The sequence below is a fragment of the Mastigoproctus giganteus genome, chromosome 1 (assembly GCF_048544385.1).
Source record: "Mastigoproctus giganteus isolate SK-2022 chromosome 1, ASM4854438v1, whole genome shotgun sequence".
NCBI lineage: Eukaryota > Metazoa > Arthropoda > Arachnida > Uropygi > Thelyphonidae > Mastigoproctus > Mastigoproctus giganteus.
The window spans coordinates 233,016,527-233,038,106 of NC_143575.1; the positions used below are offsets into that span (position 1 = coordinate 233,016,527).

General features: G+C 34.3%; 1 protein-coding gene across 1 annotated transcript in view; it reads left to right on the top strand.

Moving 5' to 3' along the window:
• The window catches only part of LOC150091608 (protein LLP homolog), a 119,881-nt gene extending 102,992 nt beyond the window's left edge, over positions 1–16,889 (top strand). The window contains exons 3-4 of the mRNA XM_090369117.1: positions 5,834–5,908; positions 16,729–16,889. Of these exons, the coding sequence (XP_090225243.1) occupies positions 5,834–5,908; positions 16,729–16,889 (236 nt within the window). The remainder of the gene's footprint in view (positions 1–5,833; positions 5,909–16,728) is intronic.
• Positions 16,890–21,580: the final 4,691 nt, after the last annotated feature.

Genomic DNA, 21,580 nt, shown 5'->3' on the forward strand with positions numbered 1-21,580 from the left:
AATACGGAGGATGCGGAAAGGTCAGGGAATGACCACCGCATATTCCCGGAGCAACATGGCCTTAGTTGCTAATGCTCCTAAAAAAACCAAAACAATCTTGAGATGTACAGTAGTGTTGCATGCTGTGCCAGAGAAGTTGGCACATAGGAACAGACATTATAAGCTTTACCAAGACAGGAAGAAAGCATCTCACAAGGGCTTAGCCATTGTAACACAATTAATTATCATTTTTATAGACAGTATAGGTGTGGATTCTGCTTCTCTGCAGTGAATGTCATAAATCTATTTAATGCACAAGCTTAAACACACACACAGTCAATCAAAAAAGATGTGTTTTTCAATACTTAATATACAGGAATGATTTTGGTGTTAATGAGCACCGTAGATATGGCTGAATTTGTCACTGCCAATGGTGATTTCTTGAATCCTTGTTTGAAAAGGCGACATACATGCTAAAATATAATGTTTATAATAAAAATATTTTATTCTACTGGTAGTGTGGTGCAAGCAGTGAGTATCAAGATTTTTTTTTAGGAAATTCAATTGTAGGGAAGTTCTAAGCAAGTTGGCAATAAACAGGTTGGTCTGGAAATTTGAAAATATGAGTGATGTGACTGACAATAAGAAGGTATTGTTTGTTGAAAGAGAATGGTTAAATCAGTGAACTGCACTTTGTGCTAATGAAGCAGTTATGAAAAGTTCTTCCATGAAATGTCTGTTGCAACAATTGGATATCAAAAAGGAGGATCCTAAAAAGATCTGGCAATGTTTCCATACAAGTTTTAAAAGCAACACATCTCACTGAATATGCAAGAGATTTTTGTGGATCATTTCTGTAATTTTTTGTAAGGAAATTTTACATTTCTTTGGGATATATGGTTTATAGTAAATGCAATTATTGATTCTTTTAATGACCATTTTGGTATGATGTTTTTATGAATTGCTTCCCTGGACATTTTAGCTTTGGGTGTTGTTCATCTGTTGGCAGACTGACTGCTTACAGTCCATTCGGAGTAGTTACTAGTTTTCACTGTTGACAAAAAATAAATAGTATTGTCTGACAGTGGTGGTTCACATATTGAACATGTTTTTACTTGATAGATTTTTCTCCCAAAACGTATTGTGCTAATTAACACTGAAATCATTGCTGTATATCATAGGTTCATCAAAAGATGTATGTCATTTAGTTTTGAAGCATCAAAAGGATTCCCTTACTGAATTTAATAATGGTTGATACAGCTATTGTTAAGGCCCAAAACAAACCACAAAAACATTTTGAATTATAAAGAAGAATATATTACTTCATGATGTTTAATATAGCAAACATTATATGGTTGGTTAATATATGGAAAGGAAAGCACTGGGACTTTTCTGAATAGCTATGTTTTTTTCCTCCCACCATAAGATTTTAAACTGTAGTGAATATTGCAATGACCTTGGTACTCACTTTGCAACTTACGGAACTCACAGCAGACTTTCATTCCACGAGTTTCTAGGTATTGCACTATTTTCAAACAGGTGGCATCATAAAAGGCTAGTCTGCTATTTGTTTGAAAGTAGTGCATTACTAGACAATTTGTGGAATCACAGAGATTGTTCTGTTGTAAGTACTAAGCCTATAGTGATATTGCCTTGTGTCGCTGAAACTTTTTCACTGTGGTATGATGAAGAATCAACGTTGAACTTGTCACAGAATCAAAATACTGGAACACTTCCATATACATACCATCAGTGGTAGAAGCTTATATGACAAAGAAAGGGAATTAGCAGAATTATTATGGTATCAGAATAGAAAGTATTGTAGAAACTAAGAGGATGAATGCAGGGGAGCTGCTGAACAATAATTATAAATTAATTTATTCTGGAAGTAACAAAGAAGTGCAAAGAAGGTTAGCAGGAGCTTTCCTTTCAGAACTAGTTTGAAAGAAAGTGTAACTGGATGGAGAGCATTATCCAGTAGGGTTATGCGGACAGAATTTAAAATTTGAAATTTTGAAATTCAGAAAGAAAAAGTGAAACAGAAGAGTTTTTTTTAACATGTTGGAAAGAACAGTAGAAACTAAAACACAGATAAAGAATAATAATGGTAAGGAATTGCAAAATTCAAATTCATATTGTTATTTTAATGGCACCAGAGTTTGTTTCTCATATTTACACCATGTATTTGTCTTTTGATATGAGAAATATAAAAATGTGTGTTCGTGGGTTTATTTACATGTTTTTGCATTACAAAAAATATGGAATAATGCAGTGGGAAAATCCTACCTTCTTGCTTCAGATCAGTTAACTACAGCTCCAATCAAAGAAGACTATAAATCCCTCCAGTCATTCCTGTTAATTCCATTAACAGGAATCACACCAAGACATCTCCAAATAAGTGACAGATGGTGATGTATTGTGTCAACCAATTTACAAATATTTTAGGAAAATTTTGAGAGAAAGATCAACTTAACAATAATGGTAAAAATAAACCAGACTTTTCTACAAGCCATACAGTTCTAATTACAAACAGTATTTCAGCATAAAGATAATCATAAATTTAATTGGAGGGAACATAACAGAAAAAAAGAAAAGCATAATTGATTGTATCATTTTAGAAAAGGAATCTGAAACAAATGGTTGAAGATACAAGAGCATATAAAGGATATGGTATGGGAAGTGACCATTGTAATTGGAGCCAAAAACAACACTTTTATAATACTTTTTTTTATGTAGTGGCATAAAAAAAAGTATTATAATGGATAAAAATATGAAAGCTCTTTATTTGCCAATGACCATTTCATATAGAAACAGATTCAGATGTCTAGTATAGAGAAACAGTCTTACTCAAAAGCTAGACATTCCTAATGGCAACATGACATTAGACGAAAAATAATAAAAAGTTAAGAAAGTTCTTTAGGAGAAGCATGGAGGAGAAGGTCTGTAAAATGAATTAGGTCAGTGGTCAGGAGCGAGAGTGCATAGCATGCATTCCTTGAGTGGACTGGGGTTCAAGCCCGTGACTACTAAATACGATAAATAAATATTTGTATTGACGATTTATTGTAAACTGTACTGACTTGGTTGTCGTGCTGGAATATAAACAGAAAATTTAAATTCAGAATGCCATGATGGTCCAAAGAAATTAAGGAGGCAGCTAGAGAAAAAGTAAAATAATAAATTTTTGGTGTATAAAATTAACGGAATGTAAAAAAGTGCAGGGGGAGATATATGTGTGTAAGAAACTAAAGATTTTTGGCATTTGGTTAAAATGCTGCTAAGAGGAAGATAATTGTAAGGTAATAAAAATGATAAGGACAAAGTTAAAAACGGAAGAGATGGATATTTTATAACTGTGGAGTAAATATTTTGATGAATTACAAAATGAAGGGAAGAGGAAAATATTGAAATGGAGATTTGGATACCATCTCTGTTGTTGGGGTAGGAAAAAAGCTATATGAAGTATGGAAAGGCAGCTGATGTAGATGAAATTAGACATGAAATGCTGAGCTAGAAGGAAAATAGTATCCTATTGATTACATTGTGTTATTTAGAGGTTGTTTTCCAAAGGAAAAGACGACAAATGAAGAGCAAGAAAAAACACTGACAGGGGGAAAATTGAGTATACTGAGTTATGCAAAGCCATTAGAAAGAGACTCAGAGAGGACATAAGAAGATTTAACACAAGAAAAGTAGAACAAGCATTAAGGGAAAACAAAGGATTTAAATCAGCAGCCATGAGCAGTAATACAGAAAGACAAATGATACTGAAACTGAGGAATAGTGATGGTGTACTTATAAACAGCAGAGAAGGCATAATTCAAATAGCAGAAGACTACTATAGAGAATTATACAAGGAGCGAGGGAATGATACCAGCAGTGGGGAAGATGGATTGCAAAGTAGCAACACATACGACATACCCAATATTCTTCCTGATAAGGTAGAACATGCATTGAAGAAAATGAACAATCGGAAAGCCCCGGGGGAAGATGAAGTTACTGTAGAGTTGTTAAAATTGGGAGGAAGAGACATAACACAAAAACTGGCAAGGCTCTTCACAAAGTGCATTAGAAAAGGTGTGATGCCTAAGCAGTGGAATAATGCAATCATAGTTTTGCTGCATAAGAAAGGAGATAAATCAGAAATTGGAAATTATAGACCAATTAGCTTGTTATCCCATATCTACAAGTTGTTCACAAGGGTCATTACTAACAGATTAGAAAGAATACTTGATGAGAATCAACCGAAAGAGCAAGCTGGCGTTAGGACAGGATTCTCAACTAAGGATCACCTTCACGTAATATCACAGCTAATGGAGAAAGCAAATGAATATAAAACACCATTATGCCTGGCATTTGTGGATTATGAAAAGGCATTTGACTCCATACAGCATAAGGCAATGTTTCGGGCACTGGAAAGACAAGGCATAGATACTCCATATATTATGATTTTGAAGAAAATATATGAGAGTGCTACATCCTTTATTAGACTAGACAAAGACAGTAGCAAATTTAAAATCGAGAAAGGAGTTCGACAAGGAGACACAATATCTCCGAAGCTGTTTACTGCTGCCCTTGAGGAAGCTTTCAGAAGATTAGACTGGTCGCAGAAAGGAGTCAACGTGAACAGAGAGTACCTAAACCATTTACGATTTGCAGATGACATTGTGGTCATAAGCCACGATCCCAAAGAATTAGAGGAAAATCTTAATCAGTTATGCACAGTTAGTAAGGATTTTGGACTAAAGATGAATATGGCTAAAACAAAAGTAATGATGAACAAGTATGCCACGGAAAGGGAAATAGTGATTGAAGGAGCAGTAATTGAAAAGGTGGAGTCATATACTTATCTGGGACAAGTTATTAGCTGTAATAATGATAAATGGCTGGAAGTCAAGAGAAGAATAAATTTTGGATGGATAGCATTCAGGAAATATAGTCACATACTGAAGAGCAATATCCCAGTTTGTCTGAAACGTAAAATAATGAATCAATGTATACTCCCCACCATGACTTATGGAAGTGAAACTTGGGCACTCACCAAAAGAATGGAAGAGAAGCTAAGAACTACACAACGAAGAATGGAACGAATTATATTGGGAATCAGACTGTTAGATAAGAAGAGAAACACATGGATTAGGCAGCAAACTCAAGTAAAGGACATTCTTATCAAAACTAAAGAACTAAAATGGTCTTGGGCAGGACACATAGCTCGAAGACATGATGACAGATGGACTAAGAAAATAACAGAATGGTACCCAAGAGGAGCTAGAAGAAAACCTGGAAGACAAAGGCGGAGATGGATAGATGAAATTCATGAGATTTTGAGTAGTAAATGGATGGCCAGTGCTCAAAACAGAAGGAACTGGAAAGTTGCTGGAGAGGCCTTCATCCTGCAGTGGATTGAAAATGGCTGATGATGATTCCAAAGGAAAAGTTCTAGAAGATTGGAGCAAGGCATTAATTACACTAATACAAGGTTTAACAGTTTTCAGGACTAATTCCATTGCATTCATGTAAGCACACAGGACCATGATGCAACGTGGCATGGAAGCTAATGTGTTCTGACTGAATGCCTTTCAGATCTGCCTGATATGTGTTAAAATTTTTTGGATTCAGATTTATAAAAAAATTATAAGAGTTAACAAGTATATAGGTAAAAAATAAATTAAAAAATAATATACTTGTTAACTCTTCTAAAAAAATTACAAGAGTATATACCTATTTTTGCATAAATTTTTCAAATGATAGTACTGCATTTCTTTCATTGGCTTTTAATTTTCTGCTACATTTTTGTTTGTAGATTACTAATTTTGATATAAGCAATTATATAACTGTATTATTTTTATATTAGTTGTAGACCGAGGCTCACTTGCAAAGAAGAAAGAAGAAACAGATAATGAAGATGGTGTTAATGAAGATTTGTTAGGTAACAGAGAGTATTAATATATGGTGAACATATTAGATTGTATCATAATCTAATACAGTTGAACTTGGTTATAACGAGCATCAAGGGACTGACAAAATTTCCTCGTTATAACTGTTACTCACTATATCAGTGATGAGTGAAATCTACCTCGTATTTTTTTTAATTCTCTATAATTTGATAAAAAGATAGATTCAAAAAATCAAAAAAAATATTAACGAGAAAAAAAATTATTATATACCTACATATTATTTTAATTAATATGCTTGTATTCAGTTTTTAAATTGATCCAGCCAACCATCGTTTTTTACAAAATCGTCACGTCCAAATTGTTTAGCAAATTTTTCCGCTTGAGCCTTCAAGATTGGACTTATTGAAAATCCAGCACATATTTGTGTAGTAAATCATTGAAGCAATGCTTCATTGACGTTTGTAACCTCGCACTTTCTAAATTTTTTATTTATTTATTTTTTTATGTTCTTTTCCAATGCTGATATGTAAACATGTTTATTCTTCCACAATGTCGATACTGTTGAAGTGGACAAAGAAAACTTTTTACACACTTCAACATTTTTTGCACCATGTTCTAATTCACGAATAATTTCAACTTTTTTGCGAATCAAGAGAGACTCTTTTGTTAGTAGACATGTTTCCAAAGGAAGGGTTCGTTTCTAACTGATTTTGCTTTAAAATGACAATAAAGTGATCTGCATACAAAGTTCTTAGAAGTCTCAAAATGCATACAAAGTTCTTAGAAGTCCCATTTCCAGAATTCTTAGAAATCCTGTTTTCAAAATTCTTAGAGGTCCTGAAATAAATTTATGGTTCAGTGAATACAAGGCAATCTGTAAATAGGGTAATGCAACAAGTGGAATGCTAATGCACTATTGTATAACCCCGTTCCCGAAAGGACAAGGTCATAAACCAACCGCTAATCTGATGCAGGGGTCATAAAAGCTAAGTTGCCCTTTTCATTTTTGTCTATTCCAAGAATTGGGTTTTTTCGACTACCCGAGCAATTAAGAATGTTTGCATAGTTACCAAAATTTGTACGGGATATCCATGTAGTACGTTCATTATAATAGTGAGTGATTGTATGGAAATACTCATAAATTATAATCATTATGGCTTGTTGCTCGTTACAGCCATGATCTCATTATTTCCGTGCTCGTTATAACCAAGTACAACTGCATATTATTTTATTTAGTCATTTATAAGTAGATAAATAATATTACATCTATTCAGTATAAAGCTATTTTAAAATTTTATGTAGATGAAATAGAAAGTGATAAGGGAGTTGCATTATGCAGAAAATCTACCAAATTTTCATTTGATATAGAGGATTTTTGTACATAGAAAAATAACTATATAATATCGGTGTAAATACACCATAGTTAACCCATATATTTGAGCTACGATTGTAGCATAGAAGGCATCGTTTTAATTGTATCTCATAATGTGGTTGCCTTCACAACAAGATAGCTACTATTGAAGTACTTCAAATAAATAACGCTTCTCTAGTAGAGAAGACTACTGTTATTTATTTTCAGCATACCACGGTGTTTAGTTCATAGAAATCATTCCCCTTGAAAGTGACGTTTGTTTATTTTGTATTTAACTTGAAGATAGAAAAGCAACTCTATAACTATATCTAGCCATTTATCATTGCATTTACACCTCTTTTTAAATTCGACAGTATTCATCCACTTTCATTGCTGGTATAGCTATCAGTGACTTTTGCATGTGCATTTAACATGGCATCAAATTTTTTAATGATATTATTATTATTATGTTTATTCTACATGTATTATGTTTATAATACAAAAGTTGTACTTAATTTAAGAAAAGCTTTTTAAAAATTAATTTTTTAATAGCATCCAAAAAAAGCTGAAGGTGCTAAAAAAAGCAAGCGTAGTACATGAGGTGTGTAGGTTTTTAACTTGCCTGCAAAACTTAATTTCCCTCCGAAAAACTGAATCCTGCTTATAATGCTTCCCGTGCCTCAAATGTGCTATAAAGGGAGTTTGCTGTGTATATCATATCATCACCATTGAATGTGATATGTTAACATGAATTATTATTAAATTTACAAATCAGATGCATAGAATAGTTAGTCAGGAGAAAATGAAATGAATGAGAAATATTATTCATAAATAACTACACTATAAACTTACCAGTATCCCACATATCCACTCTCATTACAAAATGAGAGCACTGTTGTCAGATTAAACTGCATACATGATGAAGTTGGATAATTCCAACTTCATCATGTATAAAAACAGTCATTCAAGGAAATGATTGTTTTTATACAAAAACCCCAAAACCTGAAAAGGTATTAGAAACTATAGCACTTAGTACTATAGGTTCTAATACCTGGGCTGAAATGACAAGATAGGTATTGACATGAATTTCTGTAGATTGGAATTTTTGGGAATCGCATGTGAAGGAAAGTTGTTCCAGAGAACAGAAGTAGAAAAGATAAATGAGGAAGAAATTGGTTCTGTGAGTTTGGAATTGGACATCCATTTCTTCTTCTTCTTCTTCTTATTATTATTTTTTTTTTCATTTATTGAGTAAAGCAACCCCTAGCCAAAAAAATCTAGCAAATCCACTATACATATTATAGACATGGTACAATATACAAATATTAACAATATCTTTGTATATACACAAAAACATTTTACATTATCAGTTAATTCAATTAGCATGACATGATGAACAAACTATACTGGGCAATGGGCATCCTGAACTCAGCTGCAGCACAACAAGCTGGACAAGCAGGATAGATAAAATACTGAAGTTACTCCAACTGCAGTATAGCACACAAGGAACTGCACAGCAAGTCAACATGTTCTGATTCCACTGCAGCACAAGAAGTTGTATAATTATTGGCTAAGTATACTTTGTAATGTTCATTCCGAAAGTAGTCAGAGTACAATGAGCTGTGGCTACAACAGAAACCACTGAAGAGACACTGTCCACAAATGAGCATCACAACCGAGTGATTGACTGTCTCATTGCTATAACGCATTGCAGGAGCCCACAGTAATTTCCAAAAAGATAAACAGTTCAACGAACAGCAATCCACCGGTAGTCAGAGAGCTCAACAGAAGTTACCCATATTAACCAGCAAAACCAAGCTGGAAGGTGTTATTGTAGGATCAAACCCAATAACTAAGGCTTCTTTGCCAATAGCATTGGTAGGAGCAGAAGTGGACACCCACCCATGAAGGTAACAGAGTACCAACATCCTGTACACTTCTGCAAAGAAATTTTTCTGTTCCTGTATAAAAAAAATAACAAACTATTCCATGTAAATAAAAGGGTACAGACCACCAATTCATCCATTATGTAATCTGAACTCTTCCAATTGAAAAAGAATATTTCCTCTTGCAAAACTGAATTTGCAAAATTTGAAAGGCAATAAAATTTTCCCTTCTTTTAATAAGTAACGCTGCAATTCCATCCACAAACAAGTACCATTAACAAAATCTAGTAATTCTAGACATAAATCAGCATATTCCAAATAATCAAATATAACATGTTTCTAGATCATCACATACAGTTGCATCTTTCTATGATTCCAAGACTATGCAGTTTGGAAAAAATGATCTGTGATCTGTTAATAAGAATGTACAACATAAATTAGGTACCAACCAGACTGGTTTAATACAATTTACACCATTAACATAAGGAAAAATTTGATTGTGATTCTACCTTTTTTCGAACAGTTCCATCTGCTTTGCCATTTTTGTAAAAGGAGCTCCGAAATTCTCTTCTTTTAGTTTTTTCCATCAACCCAGATTTTATTCCCTTTCTCAAATAAAAGTACAGGCCTCTAAATACTAACTGTAAATCAAGTGGCATTTTGTCAGCCAACACCTGCAAAGCTTCTGCAGAAACTGTTCTGCAGGTCATAACCATTTTGAGTAATATAGCTTGATGTACAGAATAAAGCTCTCTGGTGTTTCTTACCTTGACTGCATTGCCAACCCACATTGATGCACCATACTGGATATAGTGTATAGTGTTAATTGTAATGCGCTCTGGGGTTTCCCCCAACTCTGCATCAAGCAATGTGATGAATACAAAACTCTGTAAAGGCCAGATTTATGTAGGTTAGTGAGTGTGTGTAGTTTTAGTGTGGGGTTGTGTTGTTCATCCAGCCTCTTAGCCTAAAGGGCTGTGTTTTCACACAAAAACCTCTAGTTTACTGTCCAGTGCAATGAGGAGGCAGGCTGGCACCAGGCACCATACTGGACAGGGAATTGATGCTGACGGTTTGCAGCATGTGTTTGAACTGGTTTGGAAGAGAGTGGTGGAATTATAGATGCCAATTCAGAACAGTGCCCATGGAAGTATCCGTAGAAAAGTTATGTACAGGTAGTTCAGTAGAAAATGAACAGCTATGAGAATGTGGGTTTTGGGGGGCACCACCCCAGATGTGGCAATAGTATTCTATGGTGGATCTGAGGTTTGTTCAGAGTGAGTGTTTAAAGTTTCTTTTTTGCAGACAGTGAAATTATGAAATGAATTGATGAGACTCAGTCAGTAGTGGTAAGTGAACATGTGAATTTTTTTTAACAATCTTCTTCTGGCATTATAACCCAGGGTGGGTCTTAGCCTTCTCAACAATGTTCCACCAGTAAGCCCTCCCAGAAATCAAACTTCTCCAACTTCTTATTCCTATTTTTAACAATCTAATAATCTCAAATAAACATAAGTATACAGAACTGATTTCCTGAATCATCGTTTAAATATTAACAACAAATATACGCTTCATTAAGGCACACTTCTTTTCCGTTATTCTTTACATTCACTGATACAGAAAAATCAACAACAGTTACAGTGTAACAAACAAATAATTAGAAATGACTTCTAAACCTGACTTTCTTTCTTGTATAGAACAAGAAGTTCCCCATTTCTGAAGAATAAAAAGTTTTTCTTTAAACAAATTAGAAAGAATAACTGTCTTCATGATAATTTCCTTTTAATTTACCTACTTTTAAGCAACAGACAAATGTGTAAGTTTTCATATTTCTGGAATACTTAAGAATGGAATAAATACTCACACAACATTTTAAATGGCAAATCACTAATTAAAAACTCCTTGAAGTTCAGTGATTGTTTTGCAGAACAGGCTACATACATATATTAAATATTTTTATTCAAACCACATTAGAAGGAATTTATTCCATATATAAATTATATATGGAATAAATAATTATATTCCATATACTAGCTGAGTCAAAAATAAACATAACTTATAATACACTGGAGATTGTCACTATAAATGTCTTGGCAAGTTTAGCATAAAACTTGCTATTTATCTGCTTCTTTACTACTTCAGCTGTGTCACTTTCACAGTTACCAGTTCACAATGCAATATATGTGCATGCATATATTCAACTAATTAACTTAGTGTGTCTGTTTGGTGAGTAAAACAGATACCAGACTTGCAGTAAACAAGTCTTTGAATGTCTGTACTGCATGCACATATGCTTGTTTACCATTGTTGGTGCTGCAGACCAATATTAAATGTTTCTTTCATTTTTTAACTCTTTCTTTTTCTTTTTTTTTGTTTTTGTTTGCTAATGTATCAAAAGCATCCTTTTGGTCTTTACTAATATGATACTGTATTGAGTTTATCTGGATGGAAAATTTCACCTTCCCTAAAGGGTTTTTAACATTGTAAGCATCAAAATTGGGTCAGTGGCAGGAGGGGTGGGGGGGCAGACTTAGATGACTGTAGGATGGAGTAAAATCTAGTCATATTCTTGAAATGATTCAATTACCATACAGGCTTTGTGATAGGATACATTGTCATGCAGAACAATGGACCTAACAGGTTGGGCAGCTTCTTTCACAGTGCAGATCACAAAATTTCTTTAGAAATGAAACAACTGTGGGTGTTATCCGATAAACGAAAAGAGACTACCTGAGGAAATGAAGCAACAGTGGTTGTTGTTTGTTTCATTTTTCTTGGCACCCGTTGAACTTTTGCAAGTCTCTGTGACGAATGATCAGTGGATTGCCATTTTAATTCAGGTTGAAAATAATTTATTGTGAAACAGAAACACCTGCTTTCTCTGGATTGTAACAAAGATGCAGTTTGCCAACATGTTTCTTTTTAATCTTCAAACAAGGAGGTACCCAACAAAATGCAATTTTTTTTACCAAATATTCTATCCAAATGGCATGATAACTGATGCTAACAACACATACAATCTCACAACAAGTCAGACTTCTATCTTTTTGTAACAGTTTCTAGATTTTTTTCAGTAATTCTGTCAGTTGCAGTTTCATATTCTCTGAGTTTTTAAACATTATGTATTTCCAAAGCCTTTCAGATCAAGGTTTGTCTTCAACATGGGATTCACCTATAAGAAAATATCTCTATCTAGTAATTAAAGTTTTATCACGAGGAGTGCATAAGTAAGCCTCTTGCAGAGATTGGATTTCATATTCTGATTTTGTTACACGTTTCAGTTTTCACAAATGTTCTTTGCTTCTTGTTAGTCAACTCTGTTCTGTGGCCATCATCATGTCACATGGCTTCACACTTGTCACACATTCCTTCTAATAAAAAAAATGCCAGTGAGCTGTGCAGAACTTACTGATTAATCCAAAGCCTTTCTTGGAAGGCCCAAAGATGGGCAAAGTATGAGGAAAGATTCAGATTATGTGGGCTACAGAACTTGGCAACCAGGCACCTCAGAGAGGACCTGATTGAGGTTTATAAGGCTCTGAGAGGAGTTAGTAAAATGAGTGAAGGTGGAATTTTCACTGTTATGAAGAATTCCAGAACCAGGGGTCATAGATTCTAATTACAGGGGAAGAGGTTTAGACTAGATTGTAGGAAGTTTTCTTTTAGCCAGCAAGTTGCTGATTACCAAAAAGTTTGCCTCCGCAGGTAGTTGAAGCTGACAGTTTGAGAAGAAATTCAAGGGTTAACTTGGATAGTTACCTACATGAGGAGGGAGATGCATAATTTTTATTATATACTTTGTTTTTTTTTGGGTCGATGCAGCAAAAGCCTGTGGCTTCCTTGCACTATACGGCTAATACTAATTATCATATATGATATGCAAATATACTAACAGATGAAAAAAAAAAAGTTTTCTAAGTAAATTTTTTTTTATATAAATAAATTTAAGTAGAAATCAAACTTTATACAAATTAAGCAAATAAGCCAAATAAAATAATACAGAGAAAATAAATATCAAGTTATAAAAGGTAAGCAATTCAAGCAAAATAAAAGCAATAACATAGAATAAGCATTCTCCAATTTATGTAAGGGTTCCAGAAATCCTTTCGTAAATCAAATTTTGTCAGAAATTACCATAAGTATGTATGTTTTCATATTATATTCTTTGTTGGTACTTTACAGGTGAGACTGCTATAGCTGAATGCTCAAATGTGAGGGTACGGTAATCACACATTTGAGTTGATTGTAGTTCAAGCCCATGTGGCTGATAATTATGGTTCTGCTCTTGTATATTCTGTCTATCTTTTATAACTCCTTTGATCTTATATGGCCATCCCAGAGCATAATCAGAAACAGGACTCTAAAAAAAAAAAAAATTGTGTTAAATTATTTTATAGGTAGTATATAGGTAGTAAAACAATATAACCTAAAAATTTTGAATTTTATTTTTTAAAATCTTGTTAAGGATAAAATTATTTTTTATTCTCAGTGTGTGTAAAATTAATAATTTTTCCACCTTGTAAAGCAATTCAAAGCATTGGTTTGCGATTCCTATTGACTTTATAAGTGCAGAACCTTTCACAAATTTTTTAATACTCTGTCTTTCACCTGGTATTCACTGTTAATGTAATTGTATTAGGAAGTCATAATTTGAAAGTTAACAGCTGTTCACTTTCTACTACTTAACAATATTGAGTTTTTCTTTAAGCATAATTGTACATCATCTCTTCTGCAAGTGTAGTGCAAGCAGTTTTAGGATCACTTTTATGATTCTAAAGCTGCTTGTGTAATTGTCCATGATTTGGGAGGATAACATGGGTTTCATAATTAATGATGCTGAACACACTGATGTTATTTAAAAAAATTTTCCAACATAAATTTTGTAAAAATTTGGGAAGAAATGAACTATTCATAATCAATAGAACACAAGATCAAGATTGCCGAATACTGTTATTTAAAATTTTTTTCCAACATAAAATCTCACTCTTGAAAAATGCAGTTGCAAATAAAGCTGTTCCTACATTTAAGAATGTGTCAGATACGTCACTAATTTTTTTTTTTCTTCAAAAAAGCCATTCAAGTTAGTGTCAATGATCCTTTGCTCTCACAAAATGGGTTTTTTAAGGATATTTTTATTCCTATTCTTCTTCTGAATTTGTATTTACAGTTCTACCACTTTGTATAAAACCATTTAGCCATATGTGGCAACCATATAGCCTGTATCTATTCATGATTAAATTCTAAACTCGCTAAATAAATTCTCCTTTGGTTCATTATCTCTGCCTCTATTCTTAATAATAATCATCTTCCTCCTTATGATTTTCTGAAAATTACAACCCACAGAAATTAAAGAAGGATGTTTTTTTTTTATTTTTTTGTATTCCATCCTTGATTGTAGAATAGTATAGTTTAACAACCTTTTATGTTGCCCTCATGAGTAGCACAGTTTGTAGGATCGCCGTCCTCCCCACACCGTGTGTAGAAGACCTGAGTTTGAATTCTGTTGATGATGGGAGGAATTTTTATGGGTTTTTTTTTACACCGCAGCTGAGTTAGTCGGTCTCCAGCGAAGGTAGCATGGTTTTTTCTTCTGGAAACTCAGGTTTTTTGTCCAGCAAACAGAAAATTGACCTCAGAACATATGCAATTTACAGATAATATACATGGAGTAACATGGCCTTAGTCACCGATGCACCTAAAAATATAAAACTTTTTGTGTTTGTGATTAGAAGTGCACATAAACTTAATGTTTAGTTGATAAAATCCCTTTGGTTCAGCTTATAATGCTTTTATCAGATAAACTGTTAATGTTCTGTTTTAGTAATTTGAATACAGATATTAAGAGGGAGAGTATTCCTTTTTTAATCTCTCTCTCTCTCTCTCTCTCTCTCTCTCTCTCTCTCTCTCTCTCTATATATATATATATATATATATATATATTGCATACGCTCTGCAAGATTTGTAGTCATTCCTTGCTTGTGTCAGGATGGCAAGTTATGTGTAGTTGACGCCATGAAGAACTAGTGCTAGTGTTGCTTTACATGAGGATGTTCTTCTCGTCATATTACTTATAGAGTGCCTTGTAATCAATCGACAGTGAGTAGATTTCTTTCCAAACTCAAGAATACTGGTTCTGCTGATAGGAAAAAAGGAACCAGATGCGAATGGGTATCTACGTCAAAACAGGACAGCGTTTTGAAACACTTATGCCTTAAAAACCGTAAAGCTTCTTCGTCTGAGCTGAAAAGAGAATGGGAAGAACATGCAGGAGTGGTAGAAAATGCAGTAACAGTCAGAAGACTCATCTTCAAAATGGACTTGTAGCCCGTCGTCCTAAGAAGATGCTCCTCCTCACACAAAAAATGAAAAAGGCCCGATTAATTTGGTGTAAGGAGCATGTCAATGGATCCCCGAGCAGTGGAAGTCAGTTATTTTCTCAGAGAAGAAATTCAACCTGCATGGCTCTGATGGGAGACATAAGATTCTCCGTAAACGTCATGAAGAATACTATCCAGACTGTATGGTGTCTACAGTGAAATTCCCTACCAGCAAAATGATATGGGGGTGCATTTCGTTTTGCGGAGTAGGTCACCTGCAGTTTACAAAAGGTTCCATAAATTCCAATGGATACCTGGCTATATTGGAAGGCAAATTGCTGGCAACCATTAGAGACCATTTCAGCCTGCCAAGTAACTGCATCTTTCAGGATGACACTGCTTGCCATCGGGTGAAAAGTGTAAGTAGGCACTTCTGTAATTACTTTAGCTTCATTTCTGCATTAGAGGTTTGACAGTAATGTGGTTACATTTGTTACAGGTGAAAAAAATGGTTGGAAGAACGGTCCATTACAACTCTTAGCTGGCCAGGAAACAGCCCAGACCTGAATCCTATAGAGAAGTTTTGGCATTATGTGTAATCTGCAGTTGCCAGAAAGAAACCAAAGACCTTTCGTGAACTTCAGGAAGCCATAATTCGTGTTTGGAACCACGAACTATCATTTGATTATCTTCAGAAATTGATCTTGTCAATGCCTCGACGGTGTGCTGCTGTCATCGGGGCCAGAGGTGGTTCAACTAAATATTAGTTTGCACCTGGTGGTGAACTTTTCATTTTGTTTTCCATTTAAAATGATAAACTGAAGCAAATTGAGGGCTTCTGATAATATTTCAGCCATAATTGTCATGTTTACCAAAACTGTTGAATAAATGTTGCAAATGCTCATTTCTGAATATTTTGAGAGCACTTGTCAAATATTACATAGCTTTGCCTTAACTATTAATAAATATCTTTTGTTTATATTTCTATTCGTGATGCTAGTCATTAATGTAACATACCATCATGAAAAAGGGTTAGAAATATGAAATTTCTAGGTGATGCACTTTCTTTGAACACGTGTGTGTGTGTGTGTGTGTGTGTGTGTGTGTGTGTGTGTGTGTGTGTGTGTGTGTGTGTGTGTGTGTGTGTGTGTGTGTGTGTGTGTCACTTTTGTAATTAAGATATTCTTGTTTTGTGGCTTGTAATGACTTATTATTATATTCATTAAGTGTAATTTGATGCTTAAGAGTCTTGTCTTGGAAACCATTATAATAATTTTCAGTATATATTGAATTTACAGCAACTATGGAAGTTGATAAATCTCATGAACATTACAATTCCAAGAGGAAGACAAACAAATATGGAAATTATCCTGTGTGGATGAGTCAAAGAGCAATTAAAAAGTTTAAGGCTCTCAAACACAAAGGAACAAAAAAAGGAAAGAAGAAAAATAATTGGTGAAATGTAATACTTTGTGTATAATAAACAATTTTTTAAAAGATTTGTTCATGTGTGACAAATTTTTAAATCTTTAATAGAACTAACAACATTAAAATAAAATGAAATTAAAATATAACAGTGAGATCTTTATTGCATTCTGGTTAACTTGAAAGCACTGGATAATTCAAAGTCAGTAATGGTCTCATCAATGCAAGCAAAGTTTTTGCTTTGTAATATGAATAATTCAGAATTCTGTTAATCTAATTTGATATAACCATGTAGTCTTCAGTAGGAGAGTTGGAAATTCAATTGAGGAAGTGGCAGTATAAGCTGTGTGTGTGTGTGTGTGTGTGTGTGTGTGTTGGGGGTGATTGAAGGTTGCTTGCACTTTTTTTTTTTTTTTTTTTTTAACTTCATGCTCTTTTTTTAAGCTATCATTTTTCTTTACACTAATACATACATTTTTGCCATTATTGTAGCACGCTAACAATGTCAGCCGCATAGAGAGAAGCAAGACAACTGCACTCGAGTTCATCATCTATTTTTAATTTCTGCCTTCCCAGGGTCTTTTTCATTAGCTGATAATCACTCTGGGATAAATCTAGACTGTGGACTGAAAGGAGGGTGGTTCGTGATTTCTCAGCCTAAGGTTGCCAATATCATCATTGTCAAACTTTCCATATGCAGATGTGTACTGTTGTATGCACATTATCGAGAAGCAAGTTATATACAATTATTATATACAATTAATGCTCATTATTACTGTGCAGTAGTAATACTAAGCATTAGCTGTTGCACAGGGAAACAGAAAATTGACAAGATTTTTGACTCCCAAAAGATGGGATTCAGAGGAGTTGATTGCTATGGTCTTGCCAGCTGAAGGCTTGAATTTTTTGGATGGTGGGATCCTTTGTGGTGACATCCCATACTGGGCCTCTTTGGTTCACAAAACATGTGACACAAATCACTCTTAGTTATTGAAATTTGTTTCTCTTCGGTATACACTGTTTAGATGTTTGACAGAAACAGTAACACACTGTATCTTCCAGTCAAACATCAGCATCATTGGGATTCATAATTCTGTGCACATGCTCTCTCAAACAGAAGTATCTATGAATAATTTCCTGCACATGGCTAACATTTATGCACACTTTTGATGCAGCATTCATTTATTTTCCAAAACCAGTTTCTTGATGTTACAAGTGGTCACACCTGTGATAACTGCTGGCTGCACACAAGCATGCAGAAGGTTAGCAACCTCATCACAGCCTTTGGAAAACATGCTGTACCAGTCATGCATATTTGCACATGGTAGTGTCTCTTACACATATTGTGCACTTAACCTGTGGAGAATTTCATCTGGTTTCACTATCTTTTAACAGAAATTTGATGATACAGCATTATTCTACACTCTTATCAGAGTCTGATATCATCTTGTACTGCTTCTGACAGGGACTGAGGGCAATGTGCCTACCATATGCCACGAAGAGTGTTTTGTCCCGTTATGCACACACACATTCTGTTAAAAAAACGTCCTTAAAAAATCCAAGGGTAGTTTAAGGTCCCAGGATAGACCTTAAATTACCCTTGGAAGTGATGTACATTAGAGGATAATTTGAAAATCTACACTATATGAATAAAATATAAAACATCTTTTGGCTTGTTCTATTTATACTCTGAACAGTCTGGAGAAGTTTACACCATCATTGCAGCTTTTTTATCACACAACACTTAACAATGATCATGCATTTTTTGTGGTAGCACAGGTACAGTCTCCATCTTTTAATGTACATGCAAATGTTATGTACATTACCCGAGGACTGCAACACCCCCAAATCAAATACTTTGAAAGGTTAATATTTAGAAATATTTGTTAATATATGTAGTGCATTACAGTTTAGGTGCATTAACAAACAGTAATATTTCGTGACTTATAACTAAAAGCAAAAAGAGCAAAAAGTAACTATTTTGATGCATAAACCAAGAACATTTTGTTTCTGCACATCTGCCGTATTGTCCATTCATTCCTCTAATCAGTGCATAGCAACATACAATATCCAGTGCTTCGGCTACAATATATGGTATATGGTTACCTATATCATATGTATGAAAAATAAAAATAATTTCCAGATTTTTTTTCTGTTGGTCTGGTTTTATTGAAACTGGGTGGGCTTGATAAATATTTCTAAAAGAACCAAATATAACATTTCAAGAAAATCCATCCACTCGGAGTTCAGCTATTACATGTGGAATGCTGGACAAAGAAATGTTAATTGCTTGATTTCTATTGGTTCAGTTTTAATTAAATTTCAGATGACTTGACAAACCTTTTAACCGAACTGAATATGAAATTATGACAGTGGTAGAGAATGAAAAGGACCTGGGGGTAATTGTGCAGGCAGATATGAAGTTCTCTGAGCAGTGCAGACGAGCTGCAAGAGTAGCTCATGGTGTCTTGTCAATGATATACAGGAATTTTTCTAGCAGGGATAGGGATGTGATTATTCCCTTGTATAAAGCATTGGTCAGGCTACACCTTGAGTACTGTACACAGGTCTGGAGGCCTCATTTCAAGAAGGATGTAGAGCTGCTGGAACGAGTACAGAGAAGAGCAACAAGATTAGTGAATGGAACAAAGGGTTGCTCTTACGAAGAAAGGCTTAAGTTTTGCAAATTACAGAGTCTGGAGACTAGGCATCGGCGAGGTGATCTGATAGAGGTGTATAAGGCTTTGAATGGCTTGAGCATGCTCAATGCCGATGGGATTCTTCCTCTTGCTCAGAATAACCACCTGAGAGGGCATAAATTGAAATTGAGGAAGGACAGATGTCGGATAGATGTGCGGAAATTTGCCTTTAGCCAGCGGGCAGTTGGTTTGTGGAATAGACTTCCATCACTTGTTGGCGAAGTTGATAGCCTAAACAAATTTAAGGCTCAGCTGGACAGGTATTTCGAACGAACGGAGGGGTGAAATGGGAGTAGTGGTGTTTTTTTTTTTTTTTTTTTTGGCTGATGCTGAATAAGCTTGCTTTCTTGCATCATATGCCTCTACTAATGCTAAATTTCACGAAAATCCATTCATTCAGAGTTGAGTTATTACATTTGGATGGATAGACAAATTATTATTGGTGGATTTCTATAATTTCTTAAATTATAGAAATTTATTTAATTTAAGAAATAAAATTTATTTTCCTTAAAATCATGGTGTCCTCTGCAGTCAATTTGAATGGTTGGACAATTCTTTCTAAAAAAAGCTAAATATAAACATTTATGAAAATCCTCCATACAGTAGGAGTCGAGTTAGTATGTGCAGGTGGGTGAACAGGCATGGTGAAGGTGACTTTACACATATGCTAATATGCTTAAAAAAGAATATAGTTACAACTCCACTTGATAAATGACAGCAGAAGATATATTGTTGATATGAAAGAAAATAAAAAATAAAATATTTCTTGTGGTAAGAAAATTTTTTCAGTGCATTTAAATATTAGACCAATAAATAAACAAATTAAGAACTACAGCAGTATGAACAAAATTGGACTTGAAAGAAAATTGACACAGTTGCACTAGAATTAATAATCAAATCAAGTTGGCTTAACAGTAATTGAATATTTCTGAACTTTTGACAACCACAACGTCAAAGGTACTGTGTCAGAATGAGGATAGAAGTCAAGCCAATAAAATTGACACAGTTGCACTAGAATTAATATTCAAATCAAGTTGGAGGATAGAAGTCAAACCAATAAAATGCAAGCTAATAGAAAGTCATAAAAGGTATTTAATGGGATAACAGTCAAGCTAACAGAAGGCATTGAAAATTTGGGAAATAGTTGTGTTCTATCTCAGGGATGAATGCTGTATACCAGTAATGTTTGTCACATCGCATTTCTGTTGTCTATGCAAATGAAGGGTGCATATGGCTGTTAATTAACAGAAATAGAAAAAAAAAATTGTTTTAGGACATTTCAACTTCAAAATTATTTAAGTTCTTTTATTTGTGACAGAACTTAACTCCAACGGTGATGGAATTATTAGGACCTGTCTTTAGAAGAAATTATGACTCCTGTAAGTTAAGTAATCTTGCTAAATACATTTTTAAGCCTGAACTGATTATCTTTTGTCTAGCAACATTCAATAAATTTTCTTCTCTTTGAACCTTTCACCATCAGGAAAGGGTGCCTCCGTAGCCAGGTGGGCAGGAGCAGCAGTGCGTAGCACACACTTCTTGTTATACCGGGGTTTGAGCCAGTGACCACCAAATACGGAGGATGCGGAAAGGTCAGGGAATGACCAACGCATATCCCCCAAGCAATATAACCTTAGTTGCTAATGCTCCTAAAAAAAAAAAAAAAAAACCATCAGGCAAAACTGCTTACAAAGCCTTGAATGGATTGAGTAAGCTGAATGTTAATGACATTCTTCCACTTTGAGACTACACACAAGGGGGTATAAATTCAAGTTGAGGAAGGAAGGTTGCCTTCAGCCAGCAAGTGGTTGATTGTTGGAATAGGCTTCTATCAATTGTGAAAGTGGATGGGTTGAATAAATTCAAGGAAGAACTAGACAAATTCTTGAATTCTTGGAGGGTACAGATGGGTGAACCATGTTGGTTTTTTTTTTTTTTTTTTGGCTGATGCAATATAAGCTTGCTTTCTTGCATCATTTGCCATTATTACTACTTCTACTACAAAAAGAAGCCCAACTATCTTCTA